The 14,958-nt window shown below is 37.3% G+C and overlaps 1 protein-coding gene across 1 annotated transcript in view; it reads right to left on the bottom strand.

Moving 5' to 3' along the window:
- Positions 1 to 224: 224 nt before the first annotated feature.
- LOC306886333 (serine/threonine-protein kinase Nek9-like) overlaps positions 225 to 14,958 on the bottom strand; it is a 30,893-nt gene continuing 16,159 nt past the window's right edge. The window contains exons 15-23 of the mRNA XM_079443372.1: positions 14,821 to 14,929; positions 14,575 to 14,736; positions 11,641 to 11,808; positions 11,151 to 11,210; positions 10,797 to 10,975; positions 6,961 to 7,110; positions 6,773 to 6,865; positions 3,271 to 3,324; positions 225 to 2,697 (exon numbers count right to left, since the gene is read on the bottom strand). Coding sequence (XP_079299498.1) covers positions 2,584 to 2,697; positions 3,271 to 3,324; positions 6,773 to 6,865; positions 6,961 to 7,110; positions 10,797 to 10,975; positions 11,151 to 11,210; positions 11,641 to 11,808; positions 14,575 to 14,736; positions 14,821 to 14,929 — 1,089 coding nt within the window. The 3' untranslated portion in view covers positions 225 to 2,583. The remainder of the gene's footprint in view (positions 2,698 to 3,270; positions 3,325 to 6,772; positions 6,866 to 6,960; positions 7,111 to 10,796; positions 10,976 to 11,150; positions 11,211 to 11,640; positions 11,809 to 14,574; positions 14,737 to 14,820; positions 14,930 to 14,958) is intronic.

Genomic DNA, 14,958 nt, shown 5'->3' with positions numbered 1-14,958 from the left:
TGCATCGCAGTTTTTGAGAAAAGCCACTGCAAACGAAATCATTTCAATCTTGGTGAGACTGACTTTAGTGGCTTTTCAGAAAATAGTAAATAGAAGAATTATTACTCACACACACACACACACACACACACACACACACACACACACACACACACACACGTTTGGCCAACACTGCATTATAAATAGCAACACAAATAAAATACCATCAAATATTACCCCAACATCAGTGTGACATTTTGCCTCATCTTTTTTTAATAAAAAATGTGCATCAGTCAGTGTCTGATACGAAGCATAAAACACCTCAAAAGCAAGTCTCAATTATATGACAGTTTCAGAGTACAGAAATTGGAGAAAAAGACAAATGAAAAAATAAAAACTAAATAAAACACACACACACAACAAAAACATCTTTGGTTGCACTTGCTTTAAAAACATGCAAATGTCAGCGGCAGAATGCAGTTTCTGCAGTTTTCTCTGACCAAGGGACAGAAATGAGTCTCAGAGACACTGCATGTGACCTGCGCTCCACAGATTTGCATAAACTTGGTGTCGTTCTCCAATATTTGGCAATATACATAAAAGAGACAAGAATGCTAAAAACACAAGAAATTCAGTAGTTTTGACATGATGTGTGCACAACAAACTTACTCTGATATAAATGTGAAATTACTGCAAAACTTTCACTCAACACGTGGACGTCGTACAGAAGAAACCGCACATGCAGAGAACATCAACGTCCCGTGACACAAACAAACTGTGTTTTGGCTTCACATTCATAGCTTTAACGTGTTTCTAAGGATCTTTGGTTGAAACACATCAGTTGCATTAGACCTGCTTGTATAGGAAAGATCAAACCTGTGAGAATAACACACAAAACACTGTACAAATGACATTAACACTGATGCACTGAAGTAAACTAATATAGAGGCACTTTCAACTTAATTTCACCTCATTATAAAAGAGCATCTGAAACAATATTGTGCTGAATGTTAAATATGAAAGCATTAAAGGGGTCATATAATGCTATATCCACTTTTACAAGTTGATTGTACTGAGATGTGTGTTGGCAGGGCCTGTACACAACCATCCTATAATGATAAAAATCCATCCAGTGTCTTTTTAATCTCCCGATATGTTTCCCCGGTCTCAACTCGAGCTGTTCGTCTGGTGACGTCACAAGATCGGAGGCCCCTCCCACGAGTGTTGATTGACAGGAGCGTTTCCACACAGACTCCGCCCTGAGCGAGCGGTCATCACAGTCCGCCGTTGTTTATACGCTGGAGCAGAATGGTCTTCTGTTCTTGGGTGTAATAACGAACACCGCAGTCGTTTTGATGTTCAGTGGCTGAGTTTGTTTTCGAAGGGAATAGTCCCCCAGATCAAGCTCAATTCTGTCATCATTTCTCACCAGACTGCTTTATAAACGAGGCTCAGTTTAGAGCTGGTTTTGCCAGGAACAGCTCCTGAAAAACGGATCGGTACCAGCTATTCGTATTCCTGCTGCACCACCTCCAGAAGAAGTGTGTGTAACGTTTTATTATCCTTTATATTAATCTGATCGCTTGCATGCTTCACCATGAATGTGGCTAAAGTTTACACTAACTTTAAATCAAGTGTTCATTACGGCATGTTTTCTATGTACCACGTTCTCAGTATAATTCATAATTCCACGTTTGTAATGAACAGCGCGTTATGTTATTGTGTTATTATAAACTGTGTACGCTGTGATAAAGCTAACGTGGTAACAGTACATTAAGCTTACTTTTGTAGATGGTTTATAACGGTGTCTGTTACTGATTAATAAGTAATAAAAAATACATGTTGTAACCGTTATAACTGCATGAAGATGAATGGTAACTAACACAATACTGTTTATATCCTGCAAATGCATATGATTCAAGACTATAAATACTCTCATTTATGTTTTGCAATATAACAACATAAGTTATGTTATCTGATCACTTATTTGCTTTTGTATAGGCTAGCACATCAGAAGAATTGGACATGGCGCCAAAAGACACCCTGGACTGTTGTCATGGCAACACTCCACATGTGCTGTGTCACGCCCCACAGAGCAGAGGGGGCGGGGTGAGCAGAGCTCATTAACATTTAAAGGCACATGCACTGAAATGGTCTGCTGAACAGAGAGCTGTTTTTGACCAGGTTAAATTAGTGTTTTCTTACAATACTAACGAGAATTTTTAATTAAAGTATATTACAAACTTTTCATTTAGACCCTAATGAATCATATTAACTTGTACAAAAATGGCATTATATGACGCCTTTAAACCCATGAGGACTGAAGTGAACTGTTTATGACACTTTTCTGACATTCATTCTGGAGGGATTGTCTCATGATTGAACTGACATTATCCAATGCTGTTTCCAGATAAAACACTCACTGTTTATGTCTGTACACACAGCACTAAAAGATCCGGAGCGCTTTGGCATGACATTAGCAGCATGAAACTCGTACAGTCTTTGGTTATGAAAACAAGGCACTACTGATTTTGGCGAAACCCCCTCGATCCGTCTGGATTTAGCACTGAACACACTCACTGTAAGCAGTAATAGCTCGATCTCTCACTCCTGAAGGGCAGAGCGGTGGTTCTGACTGATGTCCTGAAGTCCAGCATCTGCTCTGAGGCTCTGAATGGCTCTCCACAGTCTCTCGTTCTCCTTCAGCTGATCGTTGAACTGACAAACATTTACATAAAAACCAATCATGTCCAGTTAGCTTGGGAAAACACATTCAGCTGAGCACGAGATTTGTAGAATATTAAACTGCTAATGACACACTTCCAGTTATCTAATCAACCCTCTGAGCGATAGTTCAGTCAAATGTGAAAAATAGCTTTATTCGAGATTAGAATGAGTGTGTTTCTTCATCAGGTTTGTAGAAATGTGTCTCTGCATCAGTGTCTCAGCAATGGATGCTCTGCAGTGAATGGGTGCCGTCAGAATGAGAGTCCAAACAGCTGATAAAAACATCACAATAATCCACACCACTCCAGTCCATCAGTTAACATCTGGAGAAGACAAACAGAGCAGAGCATCCATTGCTGAGACACTGATGCAGAGACACATTTCTACAAACCTGATGAAGAAACAAACTCATCCTGATCTCAGATGATCTGAGGGTGAGGACAATTTGAGCAGATTTTAATTTGTCTAAACTATTGCTGTTGTGCTCTGAGATGTGTTAAAGTGATGTCATGAGCTGGTTGTTGTCAGTGTTTTCAGCGCAGATGTCAGACCAGTAGTGCTCACCTGTTTCTCTAAGAGCTGAATTTGGGCTTCCTGTCGGTTCACTGTTTCTCTGAGCTGCAAAATAAAACACAACTTCATTACATTCAAATATGTCAGGCAAACTATCATACTCCTGGACTTTCACATATTGTGCTTAAAAAAAAGTCAAAAACATTTAACAATACATCTACATTTTGCCTCTCTCTTATGGGAAAAGAGTACTTCTATGGGAAATAACTTTTTTTTAAATAAAATAAAATAACTCTTACATTTTTAAACCAAATGTCACATTCTTAAATGCAAGCTTTTTAATACAAACATTTTAAAACTATAGTTGTGTTGACTGAAGTAAGGCTATATATATATATGAATAAGAAATCTAAACATTTGAAACATTTGTGACCTTAAAAAAGTATTTATTTGATATTTTTATACTCAGTTGTACCCTTATTCTGCTTTTAAGGGTATGGAGGCTGCGTATTTAACAACAAACGTTATTATTCAAAATGAGACTGACATCAGTGCACTTAACAGTAAAGTTCACTTCACTTATCATAAATAACTTTAAACACAAATAGAACAAAATCTATATAACTTGAATTAAGAAAATAAACAAGGTAACTGTGTAGGGCAAGCAAGCTACTGCCAATCCATCAGGGGCAGGTTTATGTAGGAAGCACAGCTTTTCCAAATGGAAACATCTAAAATTAATGAATAATATTTTTTCACAAATTCTGTGTTGTGTATTTTCTGGTAATCAAATGAACACGCAGAACATGAGGATTCATATTTAAATAGTCTTTTTGCAGTTTAATATTCACAGACACTAGTCTATATCATGATTTCATTTGAGTGTACTGACCTGCTTTTCATTTATTCATCAAGAATGAATATTCATCAAAAAGTCTGCATTATACAGTAAATTCAGTTTTTATGACTGGATTCCATTCATCGCTGAAATCACAGGGCACTACTAATGTAGCAAACAAGTATGATAAGCTCATTGTGAGAGTAAAAGACGTGGACATTGTTGTTTATTTACTTTGGCGGCATATTCGCTGATACGATATATCTGTGACAGGCTCATATCGACCAATAATATCGGCAAAATATATATCGAGCTCTACTTTTTGACTTTTGACTATAGACTGTGCTGTACTATAATATACACAAAGAATATCGGCCGATATATTCGGACTTTTTTTACTCCCTAATATCAGCCCTAAAGAAATCCTATCGGTCGGCTCTAAAAAACACATCTGTTCCATCTTTATTTGACCCTCTAATAAAGTCACACACACACTTTCTCATTGGATCTAAGCAAATCTCATAGGTGACCTATTTTGATCTCAAAAAAAGTGAGCTGTCACTGAAAGGTGAAGAGTTTGCATCTATGTCAATCGTTTTCGTCTTAATTTTCGTTTATGAGAATAACCTTGTTTCAGACCCAGGGCTCGCAAAATCTCTAGCCCGACGTCCCGGGGCTACTGTGTTTTCCAGTCGGGCTACCAGAATGTATCACTGTCCTGCCCGACGGGCCTTAAATACAGGGCTCCCACGCAGTGTTCCTCTAAACTGAGCGCACGCGCCCGCGCAGAAGAAATAATGTGCCTTGCGCACACAAAAATGAGTCGGGAAGCCTTGATTGAATGCCGCAGTAAAAGGGAAAGAATAGCAATGCTTGGGCAAACCGCTCTAGAGCTGATGTCACGACAGAGTTAGAGCCGGTTTCATAGAAAGAGAACGATATGCACCAAATGAGTCGACTACGCAACATGAGAGACAACACAAACACTATGACATCTGAAATAAAACATCCTCATGTATTAAAGAAGAGTGTCTTGATTAAGTGCTGGAAATACCGGAGGATGGGAAACAAAACTCTGAAACATGTTCAGTTACACACAAGAGTATTGTACAAACTGTACTTCATAACCATGTTTAGACAGATATAGAAGAATTCATATGTTCACGCTTTTATATTTAACTTACAGATCTCAGCTTAAGTTTTGCTTCAGTTTCTATTCTATTCTATTCTATTCTATTCTATTCTATCAGTTTAAATAGTTTTGATAATATATTATGTTAGGCCTATATTATAGACTCAAAAACAAGGTCAATTATTTATCAGGTTTTTGACTTTGAGTCTCTTGCTCATCGAGGCTGTATTGATTTAAAAAATACAGAAAAAACAGTGATATAGTGAAATATTATTGTAATTTCTAATATTGGTTTCCTATTTTAATACCTATACGTTAAACTGTAATGTATGTCTGTGATCTGCAGCTGTATTTTCAGCATCATTCCTCCAGTCTTCAGTGTCCCATGATCCTTCAGAAATCATTATAATATACTGATTTATTATCAGTGCTGAAACTGTTCTGCTGCTTCATATTTATTTGGAACCTGTTACTTTTTTCTTTGATTAATAAAAAGTTTAAAAGAACAGCATTTATTCAAAATAGAAATATTTTCTAAGTCTTTAGTATCTATTGTATTCATTTAACACATCCTTGCTGAATAAAGTTTATTTCACCTTCTTTAAACTTTTTTAAAGTATCTTTAAAAATGAAAGAAAACACTAAACACTGTTCTTTTTAACTTTTTTTTTTTTAAATGCCACTGGTCCCAAAAATACAGTATAAAAAATAAAATAAAATAAAAAAGCAGTAGAACTGTTTCCAGCATTGATTAGAAATCAGTATATTAGAATAATTTCTAAAGGATCATGTGACTCTGAAAATACTGCTTTGCTTCACAGGAATTCATTACATTTTAAAGTATATTAAAATAGAAAACATTTATTTTAAATTGCAATAATATTTCACAATATTATATTGTGAAATAATATTCAGTATTTTTATCAACTAGATACAGCTTTGATGAGCATAAGAAACTTCTTTAAAAACTTTTTTGATCCAAACTGTTGAACTGCAGTGTATTGTTCAGTAAACATGTTTTCTCAGGTAACAAAAAATATACATCATTTATTTACATCAAGGGTCAAATCCAATATAAATAGCTCATTAAAGTTCAAAGTTACTTCCTTGTGTGCATGCTGTACAGGTCTGGGGTAAAGAATGCTTTTGCTCAGGTGACCGAAGTGTCCCCCAATAGAGAGAAGTTTTGCTCAGAAAGAGAAAAGATTAGAGGGAACATTGCTCCCACGGGTCCTTACATTTGATACAACTAAACTGAAGAGTTTTTAAGGCCTTAGACAGTTTTAAATACGTTAAATGGTATAAGAAATAATTTTTCAAATTGCCTTAAATAGATTTTTAAGAATTCTGCAAATACCTTGTCAAATAAAACTCTTTCCTTGATATTCGTTGATATTTGTGTATTAAAAATGTTTTTGATTGACATTTATGGTCTTTATTGTTTTTGGGCTAGTTAAATAAATTTTCGGGCTACCAAAATCTGAGGAGTACCTGCCCGAAGGGATACCAGGGATTTAGAAAGCCCTGAGACCTGTGCTAAAGCAGTGTAGTGTTCAGCTGTGTGTCAGACGTGTGAAGCGTACGTTTGCCAGCTCGATGCTCGCACCACAGCAGCTCTGCTCGGAGCGTCCCGTCTCCACGCCGTTCATCCGCTCGTAATCCACGCATGCAGCCGGCTGCAAAACAAACACAACACACGGGTCAGGAGGGAGGCCCCGCCCACTCATGAGGAAACCCCGCCCCCGTTAGGGCTAGAATGCAGTCTGCGTACCATAAGGCTCTTTCCGGCGGCGGCAGCAGCTTTGAGCTGGTCCAGCTCCTCGTACGGCAGTGTGGCGCTCTCGGTGTAGGGCTTCGTCAGCGGGTCGATGGAGTCCTGGGAATCGTTCGGCATCGGGATGAACTCGGCATTCAGCAGCTCCTGCAGTCACAGAAAGCATTTACATAAAATATATCTCATAAACTTGTACTTCAGCTATACCTGATCAAATGCACATTATCATTCTTTGCTTGGTTGGAACAGCAGCTACGCTAATTTAGTCTCTATCTGCTTCTCTGTTTCTGCCACGGGGCTTGCATCCCGAGGTAACTAGGAATTACACAAGCCTCACTCTGGATCCAGGCCTTAGGAAGACCAGAGATGATCGAACACTGAGAAGAGATGATGCCAACCCCCCAGAAGACCTCAGATGATGCTAACCCTGGAACAACATATAAAACTACCAAATGTTGCTTAATCACAAAGTTTAATCGCAACATATAATCATTACAGTTAACAGTGTTCACCATCTGTTTGATTATGTGTCATTCGTAACTAACTGCATGATTTTCACTGTACATTTCTGTCATATTCACCAGTAATAACCTACTCCTAAATATAATGTAGGAACTTTAAATTTTCTGTAAAGCTGCTTTGCAACGATTTGTATCATGAAAAGCGCTAAACAAATAAACTTGAATTGCATTGAGAAAGAGCTAGGGGTGTTGAAATTAATCGTTCCATAGATGATTCTGCATCAATGCAGTAATAGACCATAATCGATTATAGCCTACTGACATAATTTGCACGCACACTAGTCACACCAGTATAAAAAAAAAAATGCACCCACTATTTTTAAATCCGAGATCTGGGCACATTTTGGAAAACCCAAGCTTAGTGTGTGCACTAGAGACAATTGTGGCGGCTTCATTGCACAGAATATGCTCTATTATGTTTATATAATTATGTTCGATTTTCAATTTTGAGATGCAAATCTTCTTTATTTTTCGAACACCTGGCATCCCCTGCGAAACGGGTTTCATTCTCGCTTGAATGTGAATCGCCCATGAGTGAACGTCATGATTCAGTTCATCTGGAAGAGAAGACAAAAATGCCGAAGACCTCAGCTGTGTGGGAGCACTTTAAATTGAGTGAGGACAAGACAAAGGCAGTGTGCCAAATATGCGATTTGAAGCTGGCCTAACAGTTAACATTACCACAACAGCACATCAAGTTTGAAAAATCACTGCGAGTAGTACACCTATAGTATATTGTTGATGTAAAAAACAAACGAGCTCCTGTTATCCACCATGCTAATCAGTAATTTTACACATGATAAAAACATGCACTTAATTTGCTTGGAAAATACGGCAGTCATAAACATTTGATTTGATTTAAACTGTTCATTAATTAAAATGTGTTGCTGTTATTGAAAGTATGCTACCGTGTTCTTTATTTATTACAGTTCTTTGAACTTTCATTTATTTCAGGGTTTCTGCAGGATTTTTAAGCTCAAATTTAAGACTTTTTAAGACCTGCACAAATAACATTAATACCATATGAGCTGCAGTAGTACCATATTTAACTGCAAAACGACTGTCAAAAGCATAATTTACAATTCAGATACACATTGTCACAAAAACAAAAAGTTTTATAAAATGATAAACGTTACCATTTCAGCCTTTAAACCATTTTTAAGAAAATGGATAAGTCAAAAGTATTAATTATATTGATTTTAACAATTATTATCAATACATTATATAAATGAAATAACATGAATTAGGGGTGTGCGGAATTGACAAAAATATATCTTGATATTTTCTGGGATTTTATCAATAACGATAAATCGGCGATATTCTGCTGAGTGTGTTATTGTGTTGGTATCGTAAAGATGACCACGGACAGCTGACTCATGATTTTTTTTTATATTCTTCATATTCTGTGTGGTCAGTTCACAGCAGTGATAGAAATTAATCTTTTCCAACAAGTTTTATGGGCATTTTTACCTTTAAGCCATTTTTTCTAAACGTGTGCATCATCTTTTGAAATATGAAATTAAAACCACCAGCAGGTGGTAGCAAGTCCCTGTTAATAAGTGAGTCATTGCGACTGAACCGAATCATTTAAAGTTGATTCATTCAGGAACAAAACACCACCGTCATGTTGCTCAGAGACGCACAACAGTGCTGTGGCTGTGTTTGGAATTATTTTAGTTGTAGAAACAGAGCAAAAGCAGGAAAAAAATCTAAAACATAAGTCTCTTAATATTAACTTCTTGTTTATTGAACTGTTGCACAAACTCACATTTGTAATCATGCTGACTTTTGGAGTAAAGAACGGCACTCTTCGTGTGATATTAACTATATGAAATGATATAAATACAGGCTCTGCCCCCATATCTTAAATTATGTGATCATTCTAAATGTATTTTAATAGACTGAATCGTGCAGTGAAACTCGTACACGCACTAGTCTAACCTGTTAACGGATTCATTCTCTGCCAGCAGGTGTCACTTTTGGCAGAAATAGAACGGTTTTCCCGGTAAAGACAGAACACAAAGCAGCTCAGCACCGGACTCTGAACTTGCAACGCTCATGTTTATTTAATGAAATCATAGCCTTTTGAAGTTTAATCGTCACATTCAGCCATATCGCAATTCTCGTCTCCACATTTAAGACCTCTTAAAAGCATAATTAAGACTTTCTTGTACAATTTAAGACCCCGTGGAAACCCTGTTATTTTCAACGTTCATTTATTTTTCGTTCTTCTTTTATTTAAATAGCCTACCCTTTACGGTGTCAGTAATTACCGTACTGCTAATTTCTGATTTGGCAGTGATTTGTTTGTTAGAAAAATGTTAGGCTGCTTTATTAAAAGCATTGCTCTTAAAAGACCTGTGTGTTTTGTATCACTACTGGTGTATTGTTCATTCTTGCAGCATATAAGCCCTGTTCTGTAGTTTATTAATTCTGAATGTGTCGTGTGTCCATATTGCACCAAAATGCGACATTGCACTCCCTTGGGTCCGCAGCAACACAATCGCCACACGTGAAGTCGACTGCATGAACGGTTCTCGACAGACACACAGAGATTCCTGCCTTTATTAGAGAGAAGAATATGTTCAGCCCCCTCCCTCCGAAGCTTCGGATATTCGGTGTTGATTACTACCGAAGCTTCGAAGCTCAAAAAATGGTATTTGGACCAGCCCTAAAAAAAATCATGGACATCATTTGGATATGTTAAAATCCAAAAGGGTCAAAAATAAAAAGCAACGCTTGGTACCTTCGTCGATATAGGAAATAAATGGAAAATACAATAAATGCAAATAAAATGCAATGGTATAGTATCATAAAATCCCCTTAAAAGTCTTTAAAATAATAAAAAAACATTATTGAGCGATAATTTATTAGACTGATTTTCCTGGGAAAATGTTTTTTGACCATGAAGTACTGAGTATGACCCAAAAATGAAGAGGCCCAGAGGGTTAAGTAAAAAATTGAAGGAAACACAACACGTCATATGTTCTCTGAAAAAAACTGATGTTCTTAAGTATTTTCATCTTGTTTTCTGGTACAAATATCTAAAAATTCTTAAATCAGGATACATTTTCTGGAGATACAAAATGACATTGATGAGCCAGATTTACTAACATCTTGCACCAGCGCAAACCCTCTTCTAGCTTTAAAGACTACGGTCAGGATTTACAGTTTGCGCCTGACATGACTGCAATAGCAGCTATTGAGCACTGAAGACTTTCTGCTCTGACTTCAGATCTTATTTTTTGTAAGGATGAACAAGGATCTCTTTAAGAGCCTCAGAAGGATGATGGGTGTTAAATCTGCGTTCACCTTCTGCAGCCATGAGGGGCAGGAGCTCTCGTTGGTCTTGCTGTCCATGGAGAAGATGGGCGTCTCCAGACCTCTGCCGTCCATATCGGCCTCCACGGTTCCTCCCAGCATCCCCTCACGCAGCTCAGAGTCTGTGGCTGAGACCGTCTCCAAATCCACGCAGGACGTGGAGCACTGACCTGCGCGGCATTAACACACCATCACACACACACACACGTTTGTTTCAGTGAATTGTGAGGTGTATATATATAACTTGCTTAAAATAATAAAAACTACAACAGTATCTCAATTATACTAAAATAACACTGGCTCTTACACATGAATAAATGAAAAACAACAAAGATTTGATCTTACCACTTGCAATAGACAGTCCGCTGCTGTTTGAACGGATCGTTTTGGAGTTCAGGACTTTTTCTGTGAATAAACGTAAACATATTTAAACTACAAATATTTACATGCTCATTTTAATAAATAATGAACTGCTGGCAAGATGGACTTTAATAAAAGTAGAAATGAGCTACAGGACAACACAAAACAGAGAGAAAGAGCAGTGATGATTCGCTTCGCCACAAAAATAGAGAAACTTCAACACCCATAATGCACTGGGCTCGATCCGACTGGGATACAAAAAAGTGGAAGTTCAATCTGTAGTTTTGAAACAAGCCCTGCAGCTGTCAAAAACCCACCGGATGACACAAAACGGTGTATTTTGTAATATCTGGTGGACTTTAACAGTCGAATTAACATGCCGGAAACAGAGATTCACATCGTTCATTTACAAGTACTACTGACAGAACAGTACAAAGCTGGTTGAAAATCAGCACACTTGTGGTGCGCTACTGACCCATGATGAGGATGGTGTGCCAGCCCCGGCAGGACAGATCAGGCACGTGGTGCAGCGAGCCGAAGATGGGCCGAGGAAGAGCAGGACAGACCTCGGAGCCGAAGCCTTTATCAGCGGGCATCCCCAGACGCCCGTTCCCTGCGTTCCCCCACGCGAATATCTGATTATCTGAGGAAAACACATCACAAGCACTGCAGCCAGCCATTCATATTCATATATTTAAATACTTAGAAATATAAATGATGGCAATGGTGAAATAAGACTAATGTATGTCTGGGAATGATGTGGTGATGAACACGTGACACAAACGAAAACTTAAATTTGATTGGATCTAGGATTATTATTGTTAACTGAAACTAAAACTTATAAAACAAAATGTTTTAAAATTGAAATAAAACATTAAATAATAATATATAAATATTAGATGAAAAACTGAAACTAAATAAACATTGAGAAATGTTGCTTTGGCAGCTAACTGACAAGTGCTTAAGTTACCGACGATTTACTTATCGATTACAAAACTATACTGGTATTCAAGGGCAGGCTTTAAGATGGTTTAGATCATACCTGTCCGATCGCTACCACTTTGTTAATTTAAATGGGGAGTCATCTCAGTTATCACCAGTAAAGTATGGAGTACCACAAGGATCTGTCCTAGGTCCTCTGCTATTTTCAATATACATGTTGCCTCTTGGTAATATTATTAGAAAATACGGGATTAGTTTTCATTGTTATGCTGATGATACTCAACTATATATCTCAACAAGACCAGATGAAACTTCTAAACTATCTAAACTACTAGATTGTGTAAAATGTAAAAGATTGGATGACTATTAATTTCCTCCTACTAAATTCAGATAAGACAGAGATATTACTTATTGGACCAAAAAACAGTACACAGAATATCTTGGATTACAATTTGCAACTAGATGGATGCACTGTTACGTCCTCTAAAGTCAAAAACCTTGGTGTTATATTAGACAGCAACTTGTCCTTTGAAAATCATATTTCCCATGTTACAAAAACAGCATTCTTCCATCTTAGAAACATTGCCAACCTTCGAAACATGCTCCCTGTTTCTGATGCAGAAAAGCTAGTTCATGCATTCATGACCTCTAGACTAGACTATTGTAATGCACTGCTAGCTGGTTGTCCTGCATCTTCAATAAACAAGCTACAGATAGTCCAAAATACAGCGGCTAGAGTTCTTACCAGGTCAAGAAAATATGATCATATTACCCCAATTTTACAGTCTCTGCACTGGCTACCTATTCACTTCCGTATCATTTACTAAATATTATTACTTGCCTATAAGGCCCTAAATGGTTTAGCTCCTGCGTACCTAACTTGTCTTCTACCACGCTACAATCCAACCCGCTCCCTAAGGTCACAAAACTCTGGACTTTTGGTAGTACCTAGGATAGCAAAGTCCACTAAAGGAGGTAGAGCTTTTTCACATTTGGCTCCCAAACTCTGGAATAGCCTTCCTGATAACATTCGGGGTTCAGACACACTCTCTCTGTTTAAATCTAGATTAAAGACACATCTCTTTAGCCAAGCATTCACATAATGCATCTTATAATCTTGTACTGCAGTTATATCTGATCAAATGTACATTATTATTATTCTTTAGCTTGGGTTGAACAAATCATTTTTGCTTAGATGGAACAGCAGCTACGCTAATCATGTCTCTATTTGTTTCTCTGTTGATTAACATCCCGTGGTAACTAGGAATGACAGAAGCTTCAGTCTGGATCCAACCCTTAAATGATCTGAGATGACCGAACACCTGAGAAAAGATGATGCCAACCCCTCAGAGGATGCCAACGCTCAGACAACATACAGAATTACCAAATTTTGCCATAAGTTAAATATATTAAGTTTCTGCAATATATAAATATATTGTGGAAACTAAATTTCCTGTAGAGCTGCTTTGCAACAATTTGTGTCGTAAAAAGCGCTACACAAATAAACTTGAACTTGAACCGACTGGAAATAAATAAAAACTACAGCTGACATAAAAGCAATTTAAACCTAAACGGTAACATTTAAAAAAACTAATCTAATAAAACATTTTGGTAGCACTATATTTTAAGGTGTCCTTGTTACAAATGTTACATGAACTTACTATTATAATAACAATTAATTATGCATAATTACATGCAAGTAACCCTAATACATACTACTAACCATATAGTATGTAGTTAATTGATATTACTCAGTACTTAAATGTATAATTACACTGTAACAAGGACACTAAAATAAAGTGTAACGCTACTTTTGACTATTTTCCAAAAAATGAAGTGAAAACTGAAAAAAAAAAAAAAAAAAAAGCTAATTCAAGTTGGTGCTGATAGCCTCATTAACATCAACTAACAATGAAAAATGCTTCTAAAGCATTTATTAATGTTAGTAAATATTAATTTTAACATTTAACAATACATTATTAAAACCAAAAGATAAACGTGAGCTGACATCTATTGCTAAAATTAACAAAGATGAATAAATACTGTAACAAATGTATTGTTCATTGTTAGTTAATGCATTAACTAATGCTCATCAAATCTGCATGTATAATAATTATAAAAGAGTGAGTAAAATGCAGTTTAAAATCGATGGAGTTTAGTGTGTCACACTGCAAAGCACATAACAAAATTACTAAAAGATTAGCATGAAAACTGAAAATACACAAATAAAAGCTAATGCAAAACAATTATAAAAACTATAATAGTACATACTACTAAAATAACACTCTGGGGATGATGCTTCCCCTTATCTGTCTGCTACAACTCATACATTTAGATCATAAAGAAATTTGTATGCAGGGATAATCTACAAAACTGATTTTCAACAGAAGCCTTGAAATCAAGAGGTTTTAAGCTCCTGAGAAACACAAACTCGTGCACAAGCGTGTGTTTGAGCTCCTGCACTCACCCTCGGTGGCGGCGATCGTGAAACCGTCTCCACAAGACACCTTGGTGATGACCTTCCCTCCGAAGGCCCCCATGAGGATCTGAACACCCTGGTGCTTCTTGAAGTCCTTCACTCCCAGCTGCCCGAACTTATTACAGCCAAAGGTCATCAGACGGCCACGCGCTGCACAATCATTCACACACCATGAGCCTCAATCATCAGAACATCAGCAGTAAACGCAACAGCGTGAGGCGAGATGAAACGCACCGTCTATAGCGGCGGTGTGCGTCTTCCCCGGAGAGATGAACTGGATCTTGAAGCGTGAGAGCTGCTTGACCAGTGTGAGGGTGGTGGTGTATGGGATCCCCTGATAACCCTGCACAACATCAGTTAGTGTAATGACAG

This window comes from Barbus barbus (assembly GCF_936440315.1).
Source record: "Barbus barbus genome assembly, chromosome: 20".
NCBI lineage: Eukaryota > Metazoa > Chordata > Actinopteri > Cypriniformes > Cyprinidae > Barbus > Barbus barbus.
Note: the sequence above shows the minus strand (reverse complement) of the source record. Positions and strands in the feature narration are given on the sequence as shown.